The sequence below is a fragment of the Oryzias latipes genome, chromosome 1 (genome assembly GCF_002234675.1).
Source record: "Oryzias latipes chromosome 1, ASM223467v1".
Taxonomy (NCBI): Eukaryota; Metazoa; Chordata; class Actinopteri; order Beloniformes; family Adrianichthyidae; genus Oryzias; species Oryzias latipes.
The window spans coordinates 34218539-34237417 of NC_019859.2; the positions used below are offsets into that span (position 1 = coordinate 34218539).

General features: G+C 38.5%; 2 protein-coding genes and 4 non-coding genes across 8 annotated transcripts; 3 read left to right on the forward strand and 3 right to left on the reverse strand.

The window, feature by feature from the left end:
- Positions 1-2568: 2568 nt before the first annotated feature.
- trnag-ucc lies at positions 2569-2639 on the reverse strand. Its single transcript has one exon. It is a non-coding gene; the product is annotated as a tRNA-Gly (tRNA).
- Positions 2640-2832: 193 nt separating this feature from the next.
- Positions 2833-2904, forward strand: trnae-uuc. The gene has a single exon. It is a non-coding gene; the product is annotated as a tRNA-Glu (tRNA).
- A 316-nt stretch (positions 2905-3220) lies between these two features.
- On the reverse strand, positions 3221-3291 carry trnag-gcc. Its single transcript has one exon. It is a non-coding gene; the product is annotated as a tRNA-Gly (tRNA).
- Positions 3292-4898: 1607 nt separating this feature from the next.
- trnae-uuc lies at positions 4899-4970 on the forward strand. Its single transcript has one exon. It is a non-coding gene; the product is annotated as a tRNA-Glu (tRNA).
- Positions 4971-8131: 3161 nt separating this feature from the next.
- On the forward strand, positions 8132-14228 carry LOC105354742 (G2/M phase-specific E3 ubiquitin-protein ligase-like). Of its 3 annotated transcripts, XM_023960833.1 has the most exons (12): positions 8132-8393; positions 8836-8883; positions 9036-9110; positions 10122-10546; positions 10804-10861; positions 11048-11162; positions 11259-11348; positions 11443-11732; positions 11863-12086; positions 12239-12439; positions 12531-12720; positions 13185-14228. In XM_023960833.1, the coding sequence occupies exons 4-12, from the start codon at positions 10520-10522 to the stop codon at positions 13490-13492; spliced, it is 1503 nt and encodes a 500-aa protein (XP_023816601.1). In that variant the 5' UTR covers positions 8132-8393; positions 8836-8883; positions 9036-9110; positions 10122-10519; the 3' UTR covers positions 13493-14228. The 3 variants fall into 3 exon arrangements, with proteins under 3 accessions (XP_023816601.1, XP_023816609.1, XP_023816594.1); XM_023960841.1 differs by lacking the exon at positions 8132-8393 and having other exon boundaries at positions 8717-8883; XM_023960826.1 differs by lacking the exons at positions 8132-8393; positions 8836-8883; positions 9036-9110; positions 10122-10546 and having other exon boundaries at positions 10557-10861.
- A 1629-nt stretch (positions 14229-15857) lies between these two features.
- On the reverse strand, positions 15858-18110 carry LOC111948334. The gene is made up of 4 exons (XM_023960850.1): positions 17914-18110; positions 17432-17479; positions 17205-17279; positions 15858-17030 (listed from the first exon to the last, which is right to left on the reverse strand). The coding sequence occupies exons 1-4, from the start codon at positions 18016-18018 to the stop codon at positions 16077-16079; spliced, it is 1182 nt and encodes a 393-aa protein (XP_023816618.1). The 5' UTR covers positions 18019-18110; the 3' UTR covers positions 15858-16076.
- Positions 18111-18879: the final 769 nt, after the last annotated feature.

An 18879-nucleotide genomic window follows, 5' to 3' on the forward strand; every position in this document is an offset into this window, starting at 1 on the left:
ATTTCAAAGGCGAGAATGCCAATTAAAGCTGATAGGGCTCAATATGAGCTTTCAGGCTGCCACAGCGGAGAGCAACACAGCCAACGTGAAAATCAATCACCCCCCCCAACCGACCCCCGGTCTGGAGAAGCAGTTTGCTGCTCGTTGATACAGGTGGAGCTCCAGATAAATACGCTGGCTCCATTAGGATGTGTAACAGAGTAAAGGGGAGGCTCACTGGGCCACCGACAGAAGAATCAGATTTGAACCCCCTCTCCCCCTCCCCCAAAGCCATGGTCTCTTCTCTGTGGACTGAGAATCCGCTGGACTGTGATCTTCTCTTCTGAAGGGAGGTGGAAAAGCAAGCCATGCCAACTTCATATTTCTGCCAGGGGAGAATGAACTCATCAATCAATTCCAAACCCAACTTTTCAAATCTTTAATGATCAAAAATAGACAAATATATTAACATCAAAGCGGAAACAACATGGTTATGTTTCAAAGTGAAAAGATCCAAACTTAAACTTACAGATTTAAAGAAGTTTCTTGTGGTCTGTCACAGTATTTCCCACACTATAAGCAACAATTAAAGAGAAAGTTTTCTTTTTTTTTTAACCAACAGTGCTCCTTAAATTCTGGAGAGCTTTATACATAGATTCATTCTAGTTGTGTTACTCATATTAAATTAATTTTGAAAGTCAAAATTTTTGACTGGGTGTTATTGTAAACACACTAACACATCTTCCAGACTCCAGTTGGCTCATCCGTGCTCCAGTTGCTGACCGTCTACCTCGCCTTTTCTCCCGCTCCTACACCTGGCTGTGGATCCTGCCTCTGGCTCATCTCTGGCTCGTCTCTGCTCTGTACCTGACCGAGTACCTCGTCTCTGCTCCTGCTCCTACACCTGGCTGTGGTTCCTGTCTCCGGCTCGACTTGCGCCTTTGACTGTCCCCACAACCACGGCTGGATGAAGCTCGTCTGCTGGACTTTTATATATATATATATGTAGTTGTAGATTTTGATAAGTTAATTCTTCTCTAAGAGTTCTGGTAAATCGCCTGTCCGTCCTGGGGGAGGATCCCTCCTTCATGTGGGCACCCCTGAGGTTTCTTCGTTTTTTCCGGAATCCGTTTTTTTTGGGAGTTTTTCCTTACCGCAAAGGGGGGTCTAAGGGCAGGGATGCCAGTATAGCTTAGTCAGTTTGTTAGTTCATTTTAGTATTTTCCTATTGAACTCTTTGTATTCGTGATCCTTTTAAGTTCATGTTTTACTTCGAAGCCCATCGAGACGACTGTTGTTGTGATTTTGGGCTATACAAATAAAATTGAATTGAATTGAATCTAAAGTGTAGCAGTGTTGAACTGTGGGTTTTTCATTACTAACAAGGCTGGGATTTAGCCAAGTCACATTAACATTTCTTTTAATATGATGCTAAGAATGTTTAATGCTCAATTAATGCAAGTGCAGGTTTTTTAGTGAAATGAAGTGGTTACTTGGGAGAGCAATACCAAAGCAACAAAAAAGAACAGCTTACAGAAACTGGTGGACAAGTGTGCATCAGTGGTCAGGTTCTATGTGGAGGTGCTGGTGGTGGAGAGATTAGCCACCATGGTGGAAACCATCCTCAAGAACAAAAGGTACAAGATGCACGCGACCCTGGCCAATCAGAGGATCAGTCAAATGAGAGAATCATCTACTACTCCACGTTAGGACTTATATTTCTAAGCCTGTGCAAATTGTCGCAGGGAAGAGACCCTGCCTCTATTCCCAGGGTCCATGTTTAAAGGAAAACTTGCATGAAACCCAGCAGAAGATCAAAGTTTCAGGCTTTCTAGGGTCAAAAGACAAAGGATATATTGAAATGTTGTATTTTTGTCTGGCGGGAATGATCACTGATTTGTTGACACAAGAGAAGTAAAAGTGCAGCAAATTTCAAATCTACCTCTGTGGAACCACAGTAAGCTCAGATTAGACTTTCTCCACTCTACAACAGAAAAAGAAGAAATGAGACAAGATGAACAACAAACTGAAGAAATTTGCTACAGCAAAAATAAATGGTCACTCTTTCAAAAATGAAAAATATCTAAAAGTAGGCCACATCAAAATTGCAGTCTTTTGCAATTTATGACAATTCCTGTAATCTGTTAAAAATGGTGTTTGACTTGTGCAGGAATTTCCCTGATGGTCTAATGGCTAAGATTTGGCGCTCTCACCGCCACGCTCGGGGTTCAATTCCCGGTCAGGGAATCCACCATGTTTAAAGGTGAACTCACATGAAACCCTAGTTTAGCCTATGCCAATAATGACACATCATAAACCACTTTTCAATAGAGACTTATCTAGGACTTGAACCAACCTTGTCATTTCACCACATCCTAAAGAAGGTATTCCAAGGAAAGCAAACATTTCGCAGCATTGAATGATTTCTCTGGCAATATAGAAAAGAAGATGGAAAATTCTACACTTCAGTAGTGTGTGGGCTATGTTTTCCATGTCATAGATCAACATTAGACATCACAGCTTGCCATTCTACAGCTTTTACTTCAATAATATTCAGCAAGAGGTTTACTTCTCAAAAGCACTAGTCAATGCATTGGCTGGGAATTGAACCCAGGTCAACTGCTTGGAAGGCAGCAATGCTACCACTATACCACCAAGGCAAACTCTTTCAAAGCCACACCGCATTAGACCTAGAATTTCTAAGCCTGTGCAATGTTGCACAAGGAAGAGTCCCCACATCCAGTCATAGGACCCATCATTGTTGCACAGTAGCCCAAGCCATTCGCCTTCCCAGCTATGACATCCCCTATGCTACCAATGCCAACTCTCTTGAAGCATTTCCACAGGAGAATTTCCCTGATGGTCTAATGGCTAGGATATGGCGCTTTCACCGCCACGGTCCGGGTTCAATTCCCGGTCAGGGAATCCACTATGTTCAAAGAGAAATTGGCACGAAACACTAGTTTAGCCTACACCAAAAAATGACACAGATCCTAATCCACTCTTAAAGAGAGACCAACCTTGCGTATCAACCACATCAGGAATGCAAGCATCTCTCAGCCTTGAATGATTTCTCCAGCAACATAGGCAAGAAGATGAAAACGCCCACATTTCACTAGTGAGTGAGCTATGTTTTCCATGTCATAGATCAAGATTGGGCTTTAGACCTTGACATTCTACATGTTTTACTTAAATACTATAATACAAAAAGGTTACTCAACATAACAAAAACTACAATCAATGCATTGGCTGGGAATGGAACCCAGGTAAACTGCATGGCAAGCAGCTATGCTACCACTATACCACCAATGCCCATACAAGAGCTTCTGCCCCACAATAAAAGTAGAATCTCCAAGCCTGCGCAAATTTGTGCAGTGAAGAGTTCCCGCCTCTAGTCCAAGAGCCCATCATTGTTGCACAGTGGCACAAGCCATTTACTTGCCCATGTATATGTTTATGCAGTAATTAATGTGCATTTGAACTAACAGCCCACCAGTACTAGCAGCTTGTGTGGGGCAGAGTTACCTGATCCATCTGGACATCTGTTTGACTTTTTAAAGTAGACACATGTTGCAGTCAAGAAGACAAACATCAAGGAACATTCAGTCAAGGAATTCGCTCCTTTGGAAGCCTTAGCTCATTTTTAAGCACTCCCAGACGTACACTCTGGAAGTGGTGAAGAAGATTCTGTTGTTGAGAATAAGGGTTCGTTCATCCTCTATGATACCTTCTCTGATGAGGATATGCCAGTACCAATGGATTTGCAGCTGAAACAGCCTCTCCTCATGAGACTTACACCTACGCAGACTGAAAGACTAATGATTGTTGAAGATGAGGACAATGAGGAGAAGCCTTCATCTGTAAAAGGAAAGTCTACCCAATTCAAAAAGGCCAATCAGCATGTTGAAGAAAACCAACAGTGCCGAAAATGCAGGTGCACTGGAGATGTCTTCTTTGGAGACTTTGCCTTATAGGCCAGTGCTGCCTGGTCCTTAAAACTTGTTTTCTTTACATGTGTAATACACCGGAGAGGGGGAAGGGAGCAGAACTGTGTGCTGTCGTACGACCCAGATCTAATCCGCAACTTGAAGGTCCAGTTATTAGGGTGATCACCACAACACTTTTTGGAGAATGAGAGAGGGACACTGCAGCAGAAGATCAAAGTTTCAGGCTTTCTAGGGTCAAAAGACAATATGCTCACAAAAGACAAAGGATATATTGAAATGTTGTATTTTTTTCTGGCGGGAATGATCACTGATTTGTTGACAGAAGAGAAGTAAAAGTGCAGCAAATTTCAAATCTACCTCTGTGGAACCACAGTAAGCTCAGATTAGACTTTCTCCACTCTACAACAGAAAAAGAAGAAATGAGACAAGATAAACAACAAACTGAAGAAATTTGCTACGGCAAAAATAAATGGTCACTCTTTCAAAAATGAGAAATATCTAAAAGTAGGCCACATCAAAATTGCAGTCTTTTGCAATTTATGACAATTCCTGTAATCTGTTAAAAATGTTGTTTGACTCAAGCAGGAATTTCCCTGATGATCTAATGGCTAGGATTTGGCGCTCTCACCGCCACGCTCCGGGTTCAATTCCTAGTCAGGGAATCCCCTATGTTTAAAGGTGAACTCATGTGAAATCCTAGTTTAGCCTATGCCAATAATGACACATTATACACCACTTTTCAATAGAGACTTATCTAAGCCTTGAACCAACCTTGTCATTTGACCACATCCTAAAAAAGGTATTCCAAGGAAAGCAAATATTTCACAGCGTTGAATGATTTCTCTGGCAACATAGAAAAGAAGATGGACAATTCTACACTTCAGTAGTGTATGGGCTATGTTTTCCATGTCATAGATCAACATTAGACATTACAGCTTGCCATTCTACAGCTTTTACTTCTATAATGTGATATCACTGATGGTCTAATGGCTAGGATTTGGTGCTTTCACCGCCACGGCCCGGGTTCAATTCCCGGTCAGGGAAACCGCTATGTTCAAAGGGAAACTGGCATGAAACACTAGTTTATTTATTTTAGAACTTGTCCTGTCCAACAGCTGGGCAGGCAGATGAGAGCGGAGGGCCTCTTTTGTTGGACATATTTTACTTTAACAATAGGGGTTATTAATCTTTAGACAAACCAAAGGTATGTCTTAATAAACCCTTTTTGTAATTGAGGCCAAACTTTGTTTGTGTTATCAACACACCTGCTAGCTGCAAAAATGTCCACATGTCAACATGTACACAAAACAGATAGTGTTCACACGCATACTTATGCCTTAAAACCAACTAGTGTGAAATATTTCATTCATTCTATCACGCAAACTATTAGTGCAAAGGTGTGCTAACACCTGTGCTCAGGTGAATGTTTATGTTCTTCTAAAATGGATGGAGGATTGTGTAAAGATGGAAGGAGAGTGCCCAGCCATCCCCACACCAAGACCCCCGCTGCAGCAGCTATGTATTTCATTCAATCACGCAAACTATTAGTGCAAAGGTGAGCTAACACCTGTGCTTAAGTGAGTGTTTATGTGTTTCTAAAATGGATGATGAAATGTAAAAGGACGGAGGGAGAGTGCCCAGCCATCCCCACACCAAGACCCCCGCCGCAGCAGCAGTGGCAGCTATAACCCCCCCAACGCCACACGGGAGCAGGCAGGGAACAACCGCCCCCCGGGCGACCAAATCCGCCGCCCAGGCCAGGGCCAGCAGGACTGCCGCAAGGCCCCCAGAGCCAGAGAGCAGGGAGGCATGGGGGAAAAGAGAGCGCTGCCCCAGCCCAACCAGGAGAGCAGCCCCCCCGCCGCGCCGTGAGAGCCTAACGCAGGGCCCCACCAGAGAAAGGCGCCCACAGCCCCAGACGAGCACCCCATTACCACCCAGGAGTTCCGGGCAAACCCCCGCCCCAACCCCAGGTATGAGCCAGGACCCCCCAAGGGAGACCCGCTCCGCACTCCAGGCAGCCACCCACCCAGCCCACGGTTGGTCCAGGGAGGAGCAAGGCAGGGGCCCGCCGCCCCCGCCCAGGAGGGGGGCACCCTGGGGAAAAAGGGCGCCCACAAGGGGTGTTGTAAACATGGCCCGACCAGGCTCGGCCACAGTTGGAAATTTGGTGGGGCCCAGCGCTCAGGGGCAAGTACCATAACCCACCCCCCAGGGACACGAACACCCCCGCCTCAGGTGTAATGTTAACCCCCCCCCCCGCACGGAGAGAGCACCGCCGGGCCCAGGAAACCGGCTCCCAAGGGACACGGCCGCTGTTGCCAAGGGGCCCCATACCCCATACCAGGGAAGGGGTAGGGGACAGATGGTCTTAGGTCCCACCTTCCTTGCAAAATGTGTGTGCGTGTGTTTGAGAGGGTGTGCATGTGTGTGTGTTTATGTTGGGATGTATATATTGAGGGGGGAGGGGTGTCTGTACTAAGGGGTGTGCAGTTAAAATTGGTGGGTAGGGCACTGAGGGGACATCTCCTGATTACTCACAGTGATGTCCCCTCAGCCTCCCCACCAAAGGGCCCTAAATGTCTAAGGTGCGGTTAAAATTGGCGGGTAGGGTGCCAGGAGGACATCTGCTGCTTGCTGGCAGTGATGTCCAAGCACCCCCCCTACCAAGGGCCCTACATGTCTAAGGTGCAAATAAAACCGAAAGAGGGGGGGCCCACTCCATACGGCAACCATAGGAGGGGGCCACTGCCAAGTAGCCCCCCCCCCCCCCCCCCCCCCCGAAGGCGCATCACACCCTCACCCTAATATATTTGTGTTAATGAAAAAGCATTTCTGGTATTGAATTTTATTTTGAAATATGAGACACATGCTGCCATACTTCCTGGTTTGGGAGCTCTGAGGCTAGTTCTAGTTTGGGGGGAGGGACAGCTGGAGACTGATGCTGCAGCTGCTGTTTCTGATGTACTTGACTCTGTTCAGACTTTCTGGAAAATAATTTTGACCGAGGGGATGTCGATTATTATTTAATAAAAACAGCATCATAAATATTTGAATGTATTGCTATTTAAATAACATACTATTCTCTCATATTTACGGACATGGGGTGTGCCACCATGACATTGAAAATAAAATATTTGTGATACCTTATTGGTTAATGACTTTTTGAATTTATTTGTTCTGTTTTATCATTTCATCATTGTTAGTGGCCTCTGTAGGCCTTCTTAGTCTGGGAACTTAGAATCTATCACATTTACGCCCCCCCATTACTCCCTTTTCGGCACCCCAGCCTGCGCTCTGAGTTCATTCAAACTTTATATTTAGCTTATAAAATTTTGAACGTCTATATTAGCGTCAGACTTATGGGGCGCCGAATGTAAAAATTAACCTCATGAAAATTTTGTGTCACTTTTACCACATTTAGACATTTCTTTCCATTTATGCTGCATTTATATCACATTTTGTCTATATTTATCACCAATAAAAAAACAATCTGTGACATGAGGATATGTACTTTTAGAGGTTAAAATTAAATCTAAATATTAATAATAAATAATAAATATTAATGTATATGTAAATAATAAATGTAAATGTTAAATCGAAACACATACCTAAATCCCAAACGTAAATATAAATGCTAAGTGTATATGTTATATCTAAATGTAAACCTAAATGTTAAATGTAAATGTTAAATATAAATATAAATATAAATGTAAATGTTAAAAATAAATGTTAAATATATATCTAAATGTTACATTTAAATGTAAATGTGAAATGTAAATGTTATATCTAAATATAAATATTAAATCAAAGACTAAATAGAAGTATAAATGTTAAATGTGATTATTAAATGTAAACCTAAATATTAAATGCAAATGAAAATCTAAATGTTAAATGCTAAATTTAAATGTATATCTAAATGTTAAATCTAAATGGTAAATCTAAATCTAAGTCTAAATCTAAATATTAAATGTAAATGTTAACTCTAAATGTAAATGTTAAATACAAATTTTGTATCTAAATATAAATGTTAAATCTAAATCTAAATATAAATATAAATGTTAAATGTAAATGTTAAATGTAAATGCTAATATTAAAAGTAAATGTAGATCCAAATGTTAAATGTTAAATGTAAATGTAAATGTTAAATATAAATGTAAATGTTAAATGTAAATGTAAATCTAAATGTTCCGCCTAAATGTTAAATATAAATGTAAATGTTAAATGTAAATGTAAATCTAAATGTTCCGCCTAAATGTTAAATATAAATGTTGACTTTAAATGTTTGGGAAATATGCTAATGAGGCCACGCCCCTCACCGAATAGAGCGGTCCTTGTTCAGACGAAAGTTGAACCGTAATCATGGCAAACTCTTTGAGACCTGAGGATATTGAAAGGGCCGTTGTTTCAGGAGTGCGAGCTGCATTGCAAGGTGTCCTGGCACCTACACCTGCTGCTGCAAATCTGGTAAGTGGAAAAGTTAAATAAAATAAGATAAAATAGTTCTATAATACTATTATGTGGAAACGGATTTTTAGCTAGCTAAACAGCTAGTCTTTCCAAGCTAGTCTTAATTTTTTTTTAGCTAACAAATGGCTAACGTTATCAAGGCATCTTTTGACATTACAGTGTAATAATATAATGCTATTTTGTAATTTCCTTGACACATAATGATGAAAGATATCTCTGAGTAGGCCTGCTATGTATGTCTGTGGTATTTTTATGCCACTTTACATCACTGCAACTCTAAATGAAAAAAAGAACATTGGCGGGGGGGGGGGGGGGGGGGGGGTCTTTTTATTTATTGCTTGTCTTCTTTCTCATTACAGATCTTTCTTATTTGCTAAAATCTGCTACAATCACTTATTTTCAATGTAAACTTTCTCTGTTACATGCTCCTACTCTACAGGTTAACACATCATCACCATCCACAAGTTCTGCCGCTTCACACAGACCGGTAAGAACATCATCAGTTGTTTTCTTCCATTGAGTACAGTGATTACATTTTTTACAACTGTTGTTTTTTATTTTTATAGTTTAGTGTTTAACTGATTTTTAAAATGTAACAAAACATCCATATGATTGTTCTTCTACCACCGCCCACCTCAGGTCAACACTCTGCCGCCACCCATAGCATCCACAAGTTCAGCCACATCTGCAGGGGCTGGCACATCCCAGAGATTGGTAAGAACTGAATGACTTATTTGCTTTTAATGAGTAGAATTACCATCAACTTTGTTGTGAAAGTGTACCTTTTAAGATGTTTTTTTATTTGTTCGCTGAATAGATTATTTTTTGTTACCGAATATATATTCCTGTTTATATGAGTTCTGTAAGTTTATATCAGAGATGGGCAAACTTTTCAACTCGTGGGCCATAGATGGTGTGGAGTGTTTTGGGAATCTGTATCATAATAGAAAGAAATAACTTAGAATATGGACGAAAACATGCTTTAACCTTGATTAAAACTTTATATCTTTAAAACAGGTTTTATTTCAAAGCTTTGGCTTTTGTTCTCATGTTTGTGCAAATTGCACCCAAGGGTGGATGTCCGTCAGAGAAAAAGGCAAAATTAGAGAAATTATGATGATAAAAAAAAAAGACTTTCAGACTTGGAAAACATGCGCAAATGTCTGAAAACAACATCTTCCAACACCACATGAATGCCCAATAACGTTCTGCTCCTACAAAAAGATCAATGAATTAATATGGGTAGATACCAGGGCAAATAAAACAGTAAGGATAATTAGTATAAGTAATTACAATTTGGCAGGCTTGATTAATTGTTTTTAGGGATGCATATGGCCACCGTGCCTAAGTTTGCCCACCACTGGTTTATACCTTAGTAATGACTGCTGCTGACCCATTTGGGCAGCCGTGGTGCAGCGGTAGGACGGTCGACCCATGATCATAAGATTAAAGGTTAGATTCTCGCCCATTTGTCGAAGTGTCCTCGGGCAAGACGCTGAACCCCACCTTGCCTCTGGTGGGAGGTTGGCGCCAGTGTTCGGCAGTGGAGCCACCACCAGTGCGTGAATGTGTGTGTGCATGGGTGAATGGAACTGTGACTGTAAAGTGCTTTAGGCCTTCGAAAGAGGGTAGAAAGCGCTATATAAGTATACGCCATTTTCCATTAACTTTGATCTAGTTTTGGTAATTTTTAAGAATAAATCTTGTGTCCTCTCTTCTTAACAGGTTCCTTTTCCATCATATTTTCAATCAAGAAGAGGTCGATCAGGATATCAGCAAAGAAAAAACGTGAAAACGTTTACAAAAGACGTTGTATGTTTGCCATTTTCTCCAAGGGAATCAGTTTTCGTCATACCTAGAGGAGAAAACAGAAGTCGCTTGGCTCAAGCTGGTCTAATTGGAAAAATTTCCTTTACCACCGAGTGGTCTGAAGATCAGCTCAGAGAAGAAATTTCTGCTATCTTCAGAGGATCATTTGGCATCTCCGAGCATGATGTTTTCCCTTTTCAGTACTTGAGCACAATAAAAGGGTGCAAAAAATTAATGAAGCCCAATGTCACACTCAACTTTCCCTGGGGGGGAAAGAAGTTTCTTCTGTTTGCTCAAATACCTGTCTTTACATTATGGCTGAAATGGAAATGCCAACACAGGTAAGCTTGATAGTGAAAGTACTGGTAAACCTTTTTCATGTAATATTATTTGCATGCGATTTTTGTTAAAATTATTTAGATATGAACATAACTAAGCACAGCATCATCTTTACATGTGACACTTTTTATTGTTGTAAATTGTTTTTGCAATCACAAATTAACTTTGAACATTTAGTCATGCTTGTTATGTCTAAATTACAATTTATATGCTTTTAAAATTGCTTTCTTACACAAAATTTCCACATCTTATCATTCAGCACAGAGTTTTTGACACGGATGACAGTGACTTTGAAAGTCCAACTTTTCAGAGTAGAGGTGGGTAGTTTCAAGGTTAAGATTATCAACCTGTGTTTCCATCCAACCCCCATGTTACATCAGCAATCCCACACTACCTGATTGATTTTGATCAACGTATTGGTCATTTCCAGAGAGTCGTTTGCATCCTTTTTTTTTCCAACTATCATTTCATAATGTGTCTTCTGCTCAATCTGTTCCATTTAGATCTTGAGACATTGGAGCAATCTAATGTTGACGGTCCATATGAACCAATGGAGGCAGATGCCACAAATCGAGAACATGAGACCGAACAAGGAGGCACTCGTTTCTCTGATTTCATGTATGTTTTATACTGGATTTGTTAGAAAAACCAGTTCATTTACATTTTTTTCGTCCAATTTAGCTTTTTCTTCTTCTTTTTGAATCTCTTTTCAAGACCACTTGATTTCGAAGAAGAGGAGGCAGTCGAGGAAGCCATCAGACGCAGTTTGGAAGAAGAAACTGTCCAGGTTCCACAAGAGTCGAGGTTTTAATTATTTCAGTATTACATTTAATTATTGACAATATTTTCATTTTCCTGATCTTTGTAACGATGACATCTGCTGTTTTATCTTTTCAAGGTCTATTAAAACGTTGACAACAGAAGAAATAACTGGAATTGTAAAAGCTCACAGTGAAATGGTTGTTACAGAAGGATTTAGGTCAATCATTGTCAGCCGAAGAAATGTGTGGACATCTGCGATCCGACAATTCAGGCGACCAAGATTTGTTGAAAGCACCGATATGCTTTATGTAACATTTGCCAGTGATGAAAACACCACAGAAGATGCAGAAGATCTTGGAGGTCCCCGTCGAGAACTCTTTCGCTTGCTTGTTAAAGCAATTTTCCAAGAAAGTGGGGCATTTGAGGGTGAATTCTTTTTTATTTTTCATTAGTTAAATGAGAAATTTAAGTTAATAACAGACTGCATAGATAATTTTTGTTTAATAAAATTAAGTTTGTTTAAAGCTGACATGAACATATTTTATTTGATCTGCAGAGTCCCCCAATGGCTTCATTCCAAGACTAAATGTTTCGCATGTCCAAAATCGAGTCTACCGCACTATTGGTCAGATGATGTCTACCATCATTGTCCAAGGTGGAGAATGTCCTGCTCTCCTTTCGTCTGTTGTCTTGGACTACCTGCTGACTGGGCGTATGTTCGACATCCGCGTTTCTCCAGAGGATGTTGCCGATGTGGAACTTAGAGACAGCCTCAAGACAGTATGTTTATGAAAGTGGTTAAACTCTGTAATAATTTTATCATTCATTTTCTAACTATTTTTCTATGTAAAGTGTCAGGGAAGGTGTTGGCAATTAAAATACAAATTGATGACATTTCATAAACACATATTTTCTCCTTCTGACATTTTAAGATTGATCAAGCAACAACTGATGATGATCTGCAACGAGCAATAGAATCCTGTGAGTCATGGAGGTACCAAATTGAAGGTCTTCCAAACCCTGTTACCATGGACAACAAGGATGCATTTGTTAAAAATGCTATAATTTTCCATGTTCTACTACAACGAAAGAGCTGCTACGATCAGTTAGCTGAGGGGTTGGAATGTTATGAGGTAAGTCTAGGCTGACATTCATTAGTGTCTGGTTTGTAGGTAAAAGTTGATCAGAAATGTATAAAAATAACTAGATGTTATGTTTTTACAGCTCTTACCACTTCTGAAAGAGAACCTTCCCCTTCGGGTTCTTTTAGAGATGCCCAAGGTTCGCAGTGATCTTACAGCAGATGTGGTTGCTACCCTTCTGAAGCCCAGCTACTCCGTTCTGGGAAGCAACAAACGACCAAAAGAAGAGCTGATGGTGGTTAAGTTCAGAGATTTCCTCAATAGTGTTCAAGGTAAAATAAATAAAGCAGACAAGCCATAATTTGCTCTAATTTGCACTAAGACCTAAAGTCTTATACATTTTTTTTTCTTTTAAATGCTGATTTTCAGTAAGCATTACATTTTAGCTACTGCTGGCATATTTAATTATCATTTTGGAAATTTTAATTTTTCTTTTTAGTATACAAAATTACGAAGGTATGGAATTATATTCAATTCAATAAAAAAACATTTTTTATATGGTTCCAAATAAAGTGAATAATTTGTCTAAAAAATTTCAGGTAAGGGAAAATGTGGAGTTTAAAATATAAAAATTCATTAGCACATTTACCCGTCATATTGAAAATGTAAACTTTGTAGAAATTTTAGACAACCAGTTTTGCAGTATTAAAAGAACAGTTTATTGCAATGAAGAACAAGTGAATCTGAATATTGTTTTTTCTAATTTTTTTTTTCTAATAATATCTTACAATGACAGAAAGAGAAGTTGAGGAATGTCTTCATGGCAGAACCCTGACAGAAGCAGAGAAGACCTTTCTCAGAAATTTAAATCCTGGACATATTCTCGCCTTTGTGACTGGAAGTAGCAGAGTTCCAGCAGTTGGATTTCAACCAAGTCCAAAGTTAAGCTTTGTTCATAATGAAAACAAGTACCTTCCAGTCGCTCATACGTGCTCAAATGAGCTTGAAATCTTTGTAAATTCCAAAAATCTAGCTGACAATGATGAGTTTGAATATAACTTCCTAGTAGCGCTTATGAATGGAGCAAATTTTAGTGCAGTTTAAATAAACATGAAAATATATTCCAGGGAAAAGGGTCCAGGTGAGTAAGAAGGGAAAATAAAGTGGAGAAGAGAAGAAATGTAGAAGAATGGATACGTTATTTGTATTAATCCAAAACACCTCAGTGATGTTTTTCTGTTTTTTTTTTACTTCTGTATTAATAAATATAAAAAATTTGCCTTTGTATGGAGTTTTGCTATGTTTAAATGTTATTAATAATTTTAGTTAATTCATAAAAGCAGGAAAATGTGCTACTTGTGTCTTTGTTGAGGATCTGTTTCTGCTGTTTGATGAGCAAATTGTATTTAATTAAACAAAAACAGGAAATGTTGAACGGTTTTCTTTTTTCTGTTTCCATGTAAAGCCACTCAAGACAACAGTTAAATATGAAAAGTTACAAAAGAGGAAAAATGGTAAAATATAGATTTGGATCTCTTTGTTCGGGAAACTTATATTTATTTATTTTCTATGGGAAGGAATTGGTATTGTCTGTAGAAAAGTATGCATTTTCTGAACACCAGAGAGAGTACACCCATTATTTCATGTTGATCCATTTCAAATAATAGGTTATTTTTTGAAATGTCAATAGATGTTTGTTTAGCAGAGCAACATGGTTGTGTGTTGAAAGTGTTTGCATACGTTGTCTCACATGTAAAGCCTATTGGATGTTCATTCTTTATGGAAAAGGTTTCAATTACAAACTCAAATGATGAAACATTAAACAAACAATTAAACTAGATGTTGTGTCATTGCTTTTAGAGTAGACCAAGTCCTTCTTTTCAGTATTTCCTCTAGTGCCCTGACTTGCTCTTACAATGAACTGCAGTGGTGGACAAAATAGTTGGTACCCCTCAGTTAAAGAAAGAAATTCCACAATGCTCACTGGAATGACTTGAAAAGTTCAAAAGTAGGAATAAATTATATTGGATTGAAATTTAAATAATCAAAATCACCCATTACTTTTGAGTTGTTGATAAACAGATTTATTTAAAAAAACAAACTAATGTTTGGTGAAAAAGTGTGTACCACACTGAACATGGACAACAGAAAGCCAAGGAGAGAATTGTCCCAGGACATTAGAAACAAAATTATAGACAAACATCGTAAAGGTAAAGGCTATAAAACCATCTCTAAGCAGCTTAAAGTTCCTGTGACGACAGTGGCACATATTATTCAGAAGTTGAAGACCCGTAAGACAGTAGCCAACCTCCCTGGACGTGGCCGAAAGAGGAAAACTGATGACAAATTGAGGAGACAGATAGTTGGAACTGTATCCAAAGAGCCCAGAACAACCTCCAAAGACATTAAAAGTGAACTCCTAGAGTTCACCTTTAATGTGAACTCCTAGATCAAGGTACATCAGTGTCAGATCACACCATTCGTCGTTGTTTGAGCCAGAGTGGACTTCATGGGAGACGACCAAGGAGGACACCACCACTGTTGAAAGGAAATCATGAAAAAGCAAGACTGGAATTTGCAAAAATGCATGTTGACAAGCCACAAAGCTTCTGGGAAAATGTCCTTTGGACAGATGAGACCAAACTGGAGCTTTCTAGTAAGGCACATCAGCTCCATGTTGGTAGACTAAAAAAATGAAGCATACAACCAAAAGAACACTGTCCCTACTGTGAAACATGGAGGAGGCTCAGTTCTGTTTTGGGGCTGCTTTGCTGCATCTGGCACAGGGTGTCTGGAAGTTGTGAAGGTCAAATGAAATCTCCAGATTATCAAGGCATTCTGGGTAGAAATGTGCTGCCTAGTGTCAGAAAGCTTGGTCTCAGTCTCAGGTCATGGGTCTTCCAACAGGACATCGATCCAAAACACACAGCCAAAAACCTCAAGAATGGCTGAGAGAAAAGCGTTGGACTATTCTGAAGTGGCCTTCTATGAGCCCAGATCTGAATCCCATTGAATATCTGTGGAAGGAGCTGAAACATGCCATTTGGAGAAGACACCCGTCAAACCTGAGACAACTGGAGTAGTTTGCTCATGAGGAGTGGAACAAAATACCTGTGGACAGGTGCAGAAGGCTCATTGACAAATACAGAAACCGTTTCATTGCAGTGATTGCCTCAAAAGGTTGTGGGTGCCATCATTTTTGTCCAGCCCTAATTCATTAGTTTTCTTTTTTTTAAATAATTCTGTTAATCAACAACTCAAAAGTAATGGCTGATTTGGATTATTTAATTTTCAATAAATTTTAATTTATTGTTACTTTTGAACGTTTCAAGTAATTTCAGCGAGCATTGTGGACCTTCGTTCTTTAACTAAGGATACCAACAATTTTGTCAACCAGTGTGTTGTTAAAAAATGATACGTCTGTATAAGGAATTTTTGAAAACTCTGCAGGGAAATAAAAGACCAAATATTTGGTGATATTTTTTTAATCACAATATCAGTGAACTTGCATAGATGTCAAAAACATTCAACAGTGCTACCCAGTAGCTAGTTTATTATTTATAAATTCTTGCACTTTCTGATACAGTGTTTTTCCTTGGTTTCCATCATTTTCTAGTGGGTTCACGTTTGCAGACAGTTCTTGCAAGTCTTGATCAGTAAGTGGTGTGAAGAGGTAATCTGAGCTTTGTCATGATTCTGGGCTTCTCTCAGTTACCGAAGCAGAAGTTGCAGAATTCGGCATTGGAAAACAAGTGTTTTGGGTGAAAAGCTGAACAGGGGTTTTGTTTCCCTCAGAGGAGATGGAATGACTGTTGAATGCTGCCTGAAATTCCTCAAGTGTGCAGTTGATTCTGGGAATGTATACATAATGGAGGCAAAATAAATCAGTCGGGTTGTCTACATCCAGCATGTTCAGGGATTCTAGCTCATAGAAAATGGGCGCATACACGTTTCGGCAGTTACAGTTCAAATCACGATTAAATCGCTCAATACGTTGATTATGAACAGAGCTCCCTGTCAACACAGAACTTACTCCTTTGTGCACTCTCATGTCCTCCCAAATCAAAACATTTTCCCCTCCATGATCAGTTCTTATGTGCATAGGCCATCCAAACTTGTTCACACCTTTCCTAAATAGATCCAGGACAGTTGAAGCACGATTGTTGTTAGAACAATGCAGAAAAGTCAAAAATCTGCTGTACCCATCAATTGCGGTATGAATGACTAATTTCCATCTTATGAGCTTATGGTTGCCGTCAATGTGCCATATATAGTTTGGAAAGGGGACAGAGTATGTTCTTCTTTGCACTGCTGATGTTCTCCTAGACTGTGCTCCAGCAAAATCAACCCTTTGCACTGAGTCTCTGAGACGATGTCTTTGAACTATGATGTTCCTGGCACGCAAATGTCCATTGAGCATAACCTCTCCAACATGAGGGTGATTTGATTTTATTGCACGAATTACTTCATCCAGTTCCTGATCGGAAATGTCACTGAATTTTTGGTGTTTTATGCCATACTCTCTCATAAGCTTGTACAACGTTGGTCTTGATATTTCCAAGATTGATGCCGTTTCTGAGAGTGTTGTCCCCAAGAATATTAATCTTTCAATGTCCTCTTTGGAAATTAGGGTTGTTCCAACCTAACACCATAGGTGAAAAAAGGGACAAAAACAGACAAATTGAATTACTTCTACATATAACAAAAAATAATCTATTCAGCGAACAAATAAAAAAACATCTTAAAAGGTACACTTTCACAACAAAGTTGATGGTAATTCTACTCATTAAAAGCAAATAAGTCATTCAGTTCTTACCAATCTCTGGGATGTGCCAGCCCCTGCAGATGTGGCTGAACTTGTGGATGCTATGGGTGGCGGCAGAGTGTTGACCTGAGGTGGGCGGTGGTAAAAGAACAATCATATGGATGTTTTGTTACATTTTAAAAATCAGTTAAACACTAAACTATAAAAATAAAAAACAACAGTTGTAAAAAATGTAATCACTGTACTCAATGGAAGAAAACAACTGATGATGTTCTTACCGGTCTGTGTGAAGCGGCAGAACTTGTGGATGGTGATGATGTGTTAACCTGTAGAGTAGGAGCATGTAACAGAGAAAGTTTACATTGAAAATAAGTGATTGTAGCAGATTTTAGCAAATAAGAAAGATCTGTAATGAGAAAGAAGACAAGCAATAAATAAAAAGACCCCCCCCCCCCCCGCCAATGTTCTTTTTTTCATTTAGAGTTGCAGTGATGTAAAGTGGCATAAAAATACCACAGACATACATAGCAGGCCTACTCAGAGATATCTTTCATCATTATGTGTCAAGGAAATTACAAAATAGCATTATATTATTACACTGTAATGTCAAAAGATGCCTTGATAACGTTAGCCATTTGTTAGCTAAAAAAAAATTAAGACTAGCTTGGAAAGACTAGCTGTTTAGCTAGCTAAAAATCCGTTTCCACATAATAGTATTATAGAACTATTTTATCTTATTTTATTTAACTTTTCCACTTACCAGATTTGCAGCAGCAGGTGTAGGTGCCAGGACACCTTGCAATGCAGCTCGCACTCCTGAAACAACGGCCCTTTCAATATCCTCAGGTCTCAAAGAGTTTGCCATGATTAAGGTTCAACTTTCGTCTGAACAAGGACCGCTCTATTCGGTGAGGGGCGTGGCCTCATTAGCATATTTCCCAAACATTTAAAGTCAACATTTATATTTAACATTTAGGCGGAACATTTAGATTTACATTTACATTTAACATTTACATTTATATTTAACATTTAGGCGGAACATTTAGATTTACATTTACATTTAACATTTACATTTATATTTAACATTTACATTTACATTTAACATTTAACATTTGGATCTACATTTACTTTTAATATTAGCATTTACATTTAACATTTACATTTAACATTTATATTTATATTTAGATTTAGATTTAACATTTATATTTAGATACAAAATTTGTATTTAACATTTACATTTAGAGTTAACATTTACATTTAAAATTTAGATTTAGACTTAGATTTAGATTTACCATTTAGATTTAACATTTAGATATACATTTAAATTTAGCATTTAACATTTAGATTTTCATTTGCATTTAATATTTAGGTTTACATTTAATAATCACATTTAACATTTATACTTCTATTTAGTCTTTGATTTAATATTTATATTTAGATATAACATTTACATTTCACATTTACATTTAAATGTAACATTTAGATATATATTTAACATTTATTTTTAACATTTACATTTATATTTATATTTATATTTAACATTTACATTTAACATTTAGGTTTACATTTAGATATAACATATACACTTAGCATTTATATTTACGTTTGGGATTTAGGTATGTGTTTCGATTTAACATTTACATTTATTATTTACATATACATTAATATTTATTATTTATTATTAATATTTAGATTTAATTTTAAACTCTAAAAGTACATATCCTCA

Bases quoted from the DNA above. Each gene is read 5' to 3' on its own strand.
- LOC111948334 (XM_023960850.1), bottom strand. From the start codon at position 18,018: ATGGCAAACTCTTTGAGACCTGAGGATATTGAAAGGGCCGTTGTTTCA. The intron at 17,280-17,431 runs GTAAGAACATCA...CGCCCACCTCAG, and splicing joins CTGCCGCTTCACACAGACCG to GTCAACACTCTGCCGCCACC. The intron at 17,031-17,204 runs GTAAGAACTGAA...CTATGGTGTTAG, and splicing joins CTGGCACATCCCAGAGATTG to GTTGGAACAACCCTAATTTC.
- LOC105354742 (XM_023960826.1), top strand. From the start codon at position 10,753: ATGCTTTTAAAATTGCTTTCTTACACAAAATTTCCACATCTTATCATT. The intron at 12,087-12,238 runs GTATGTTTATGA...TGACATTTTAAG, and splicing joins TTAGAGACAGCCTCAAGACA to ATTGATCAAGCAACAACTGA. The intron at 12,721-13,184 runs GTAAAATAAATA...TTACAATGACAG, and splicing joins TTTCCTCAATAGTGTTCAAG to AAAGAGAAGTTGAGGAATGT.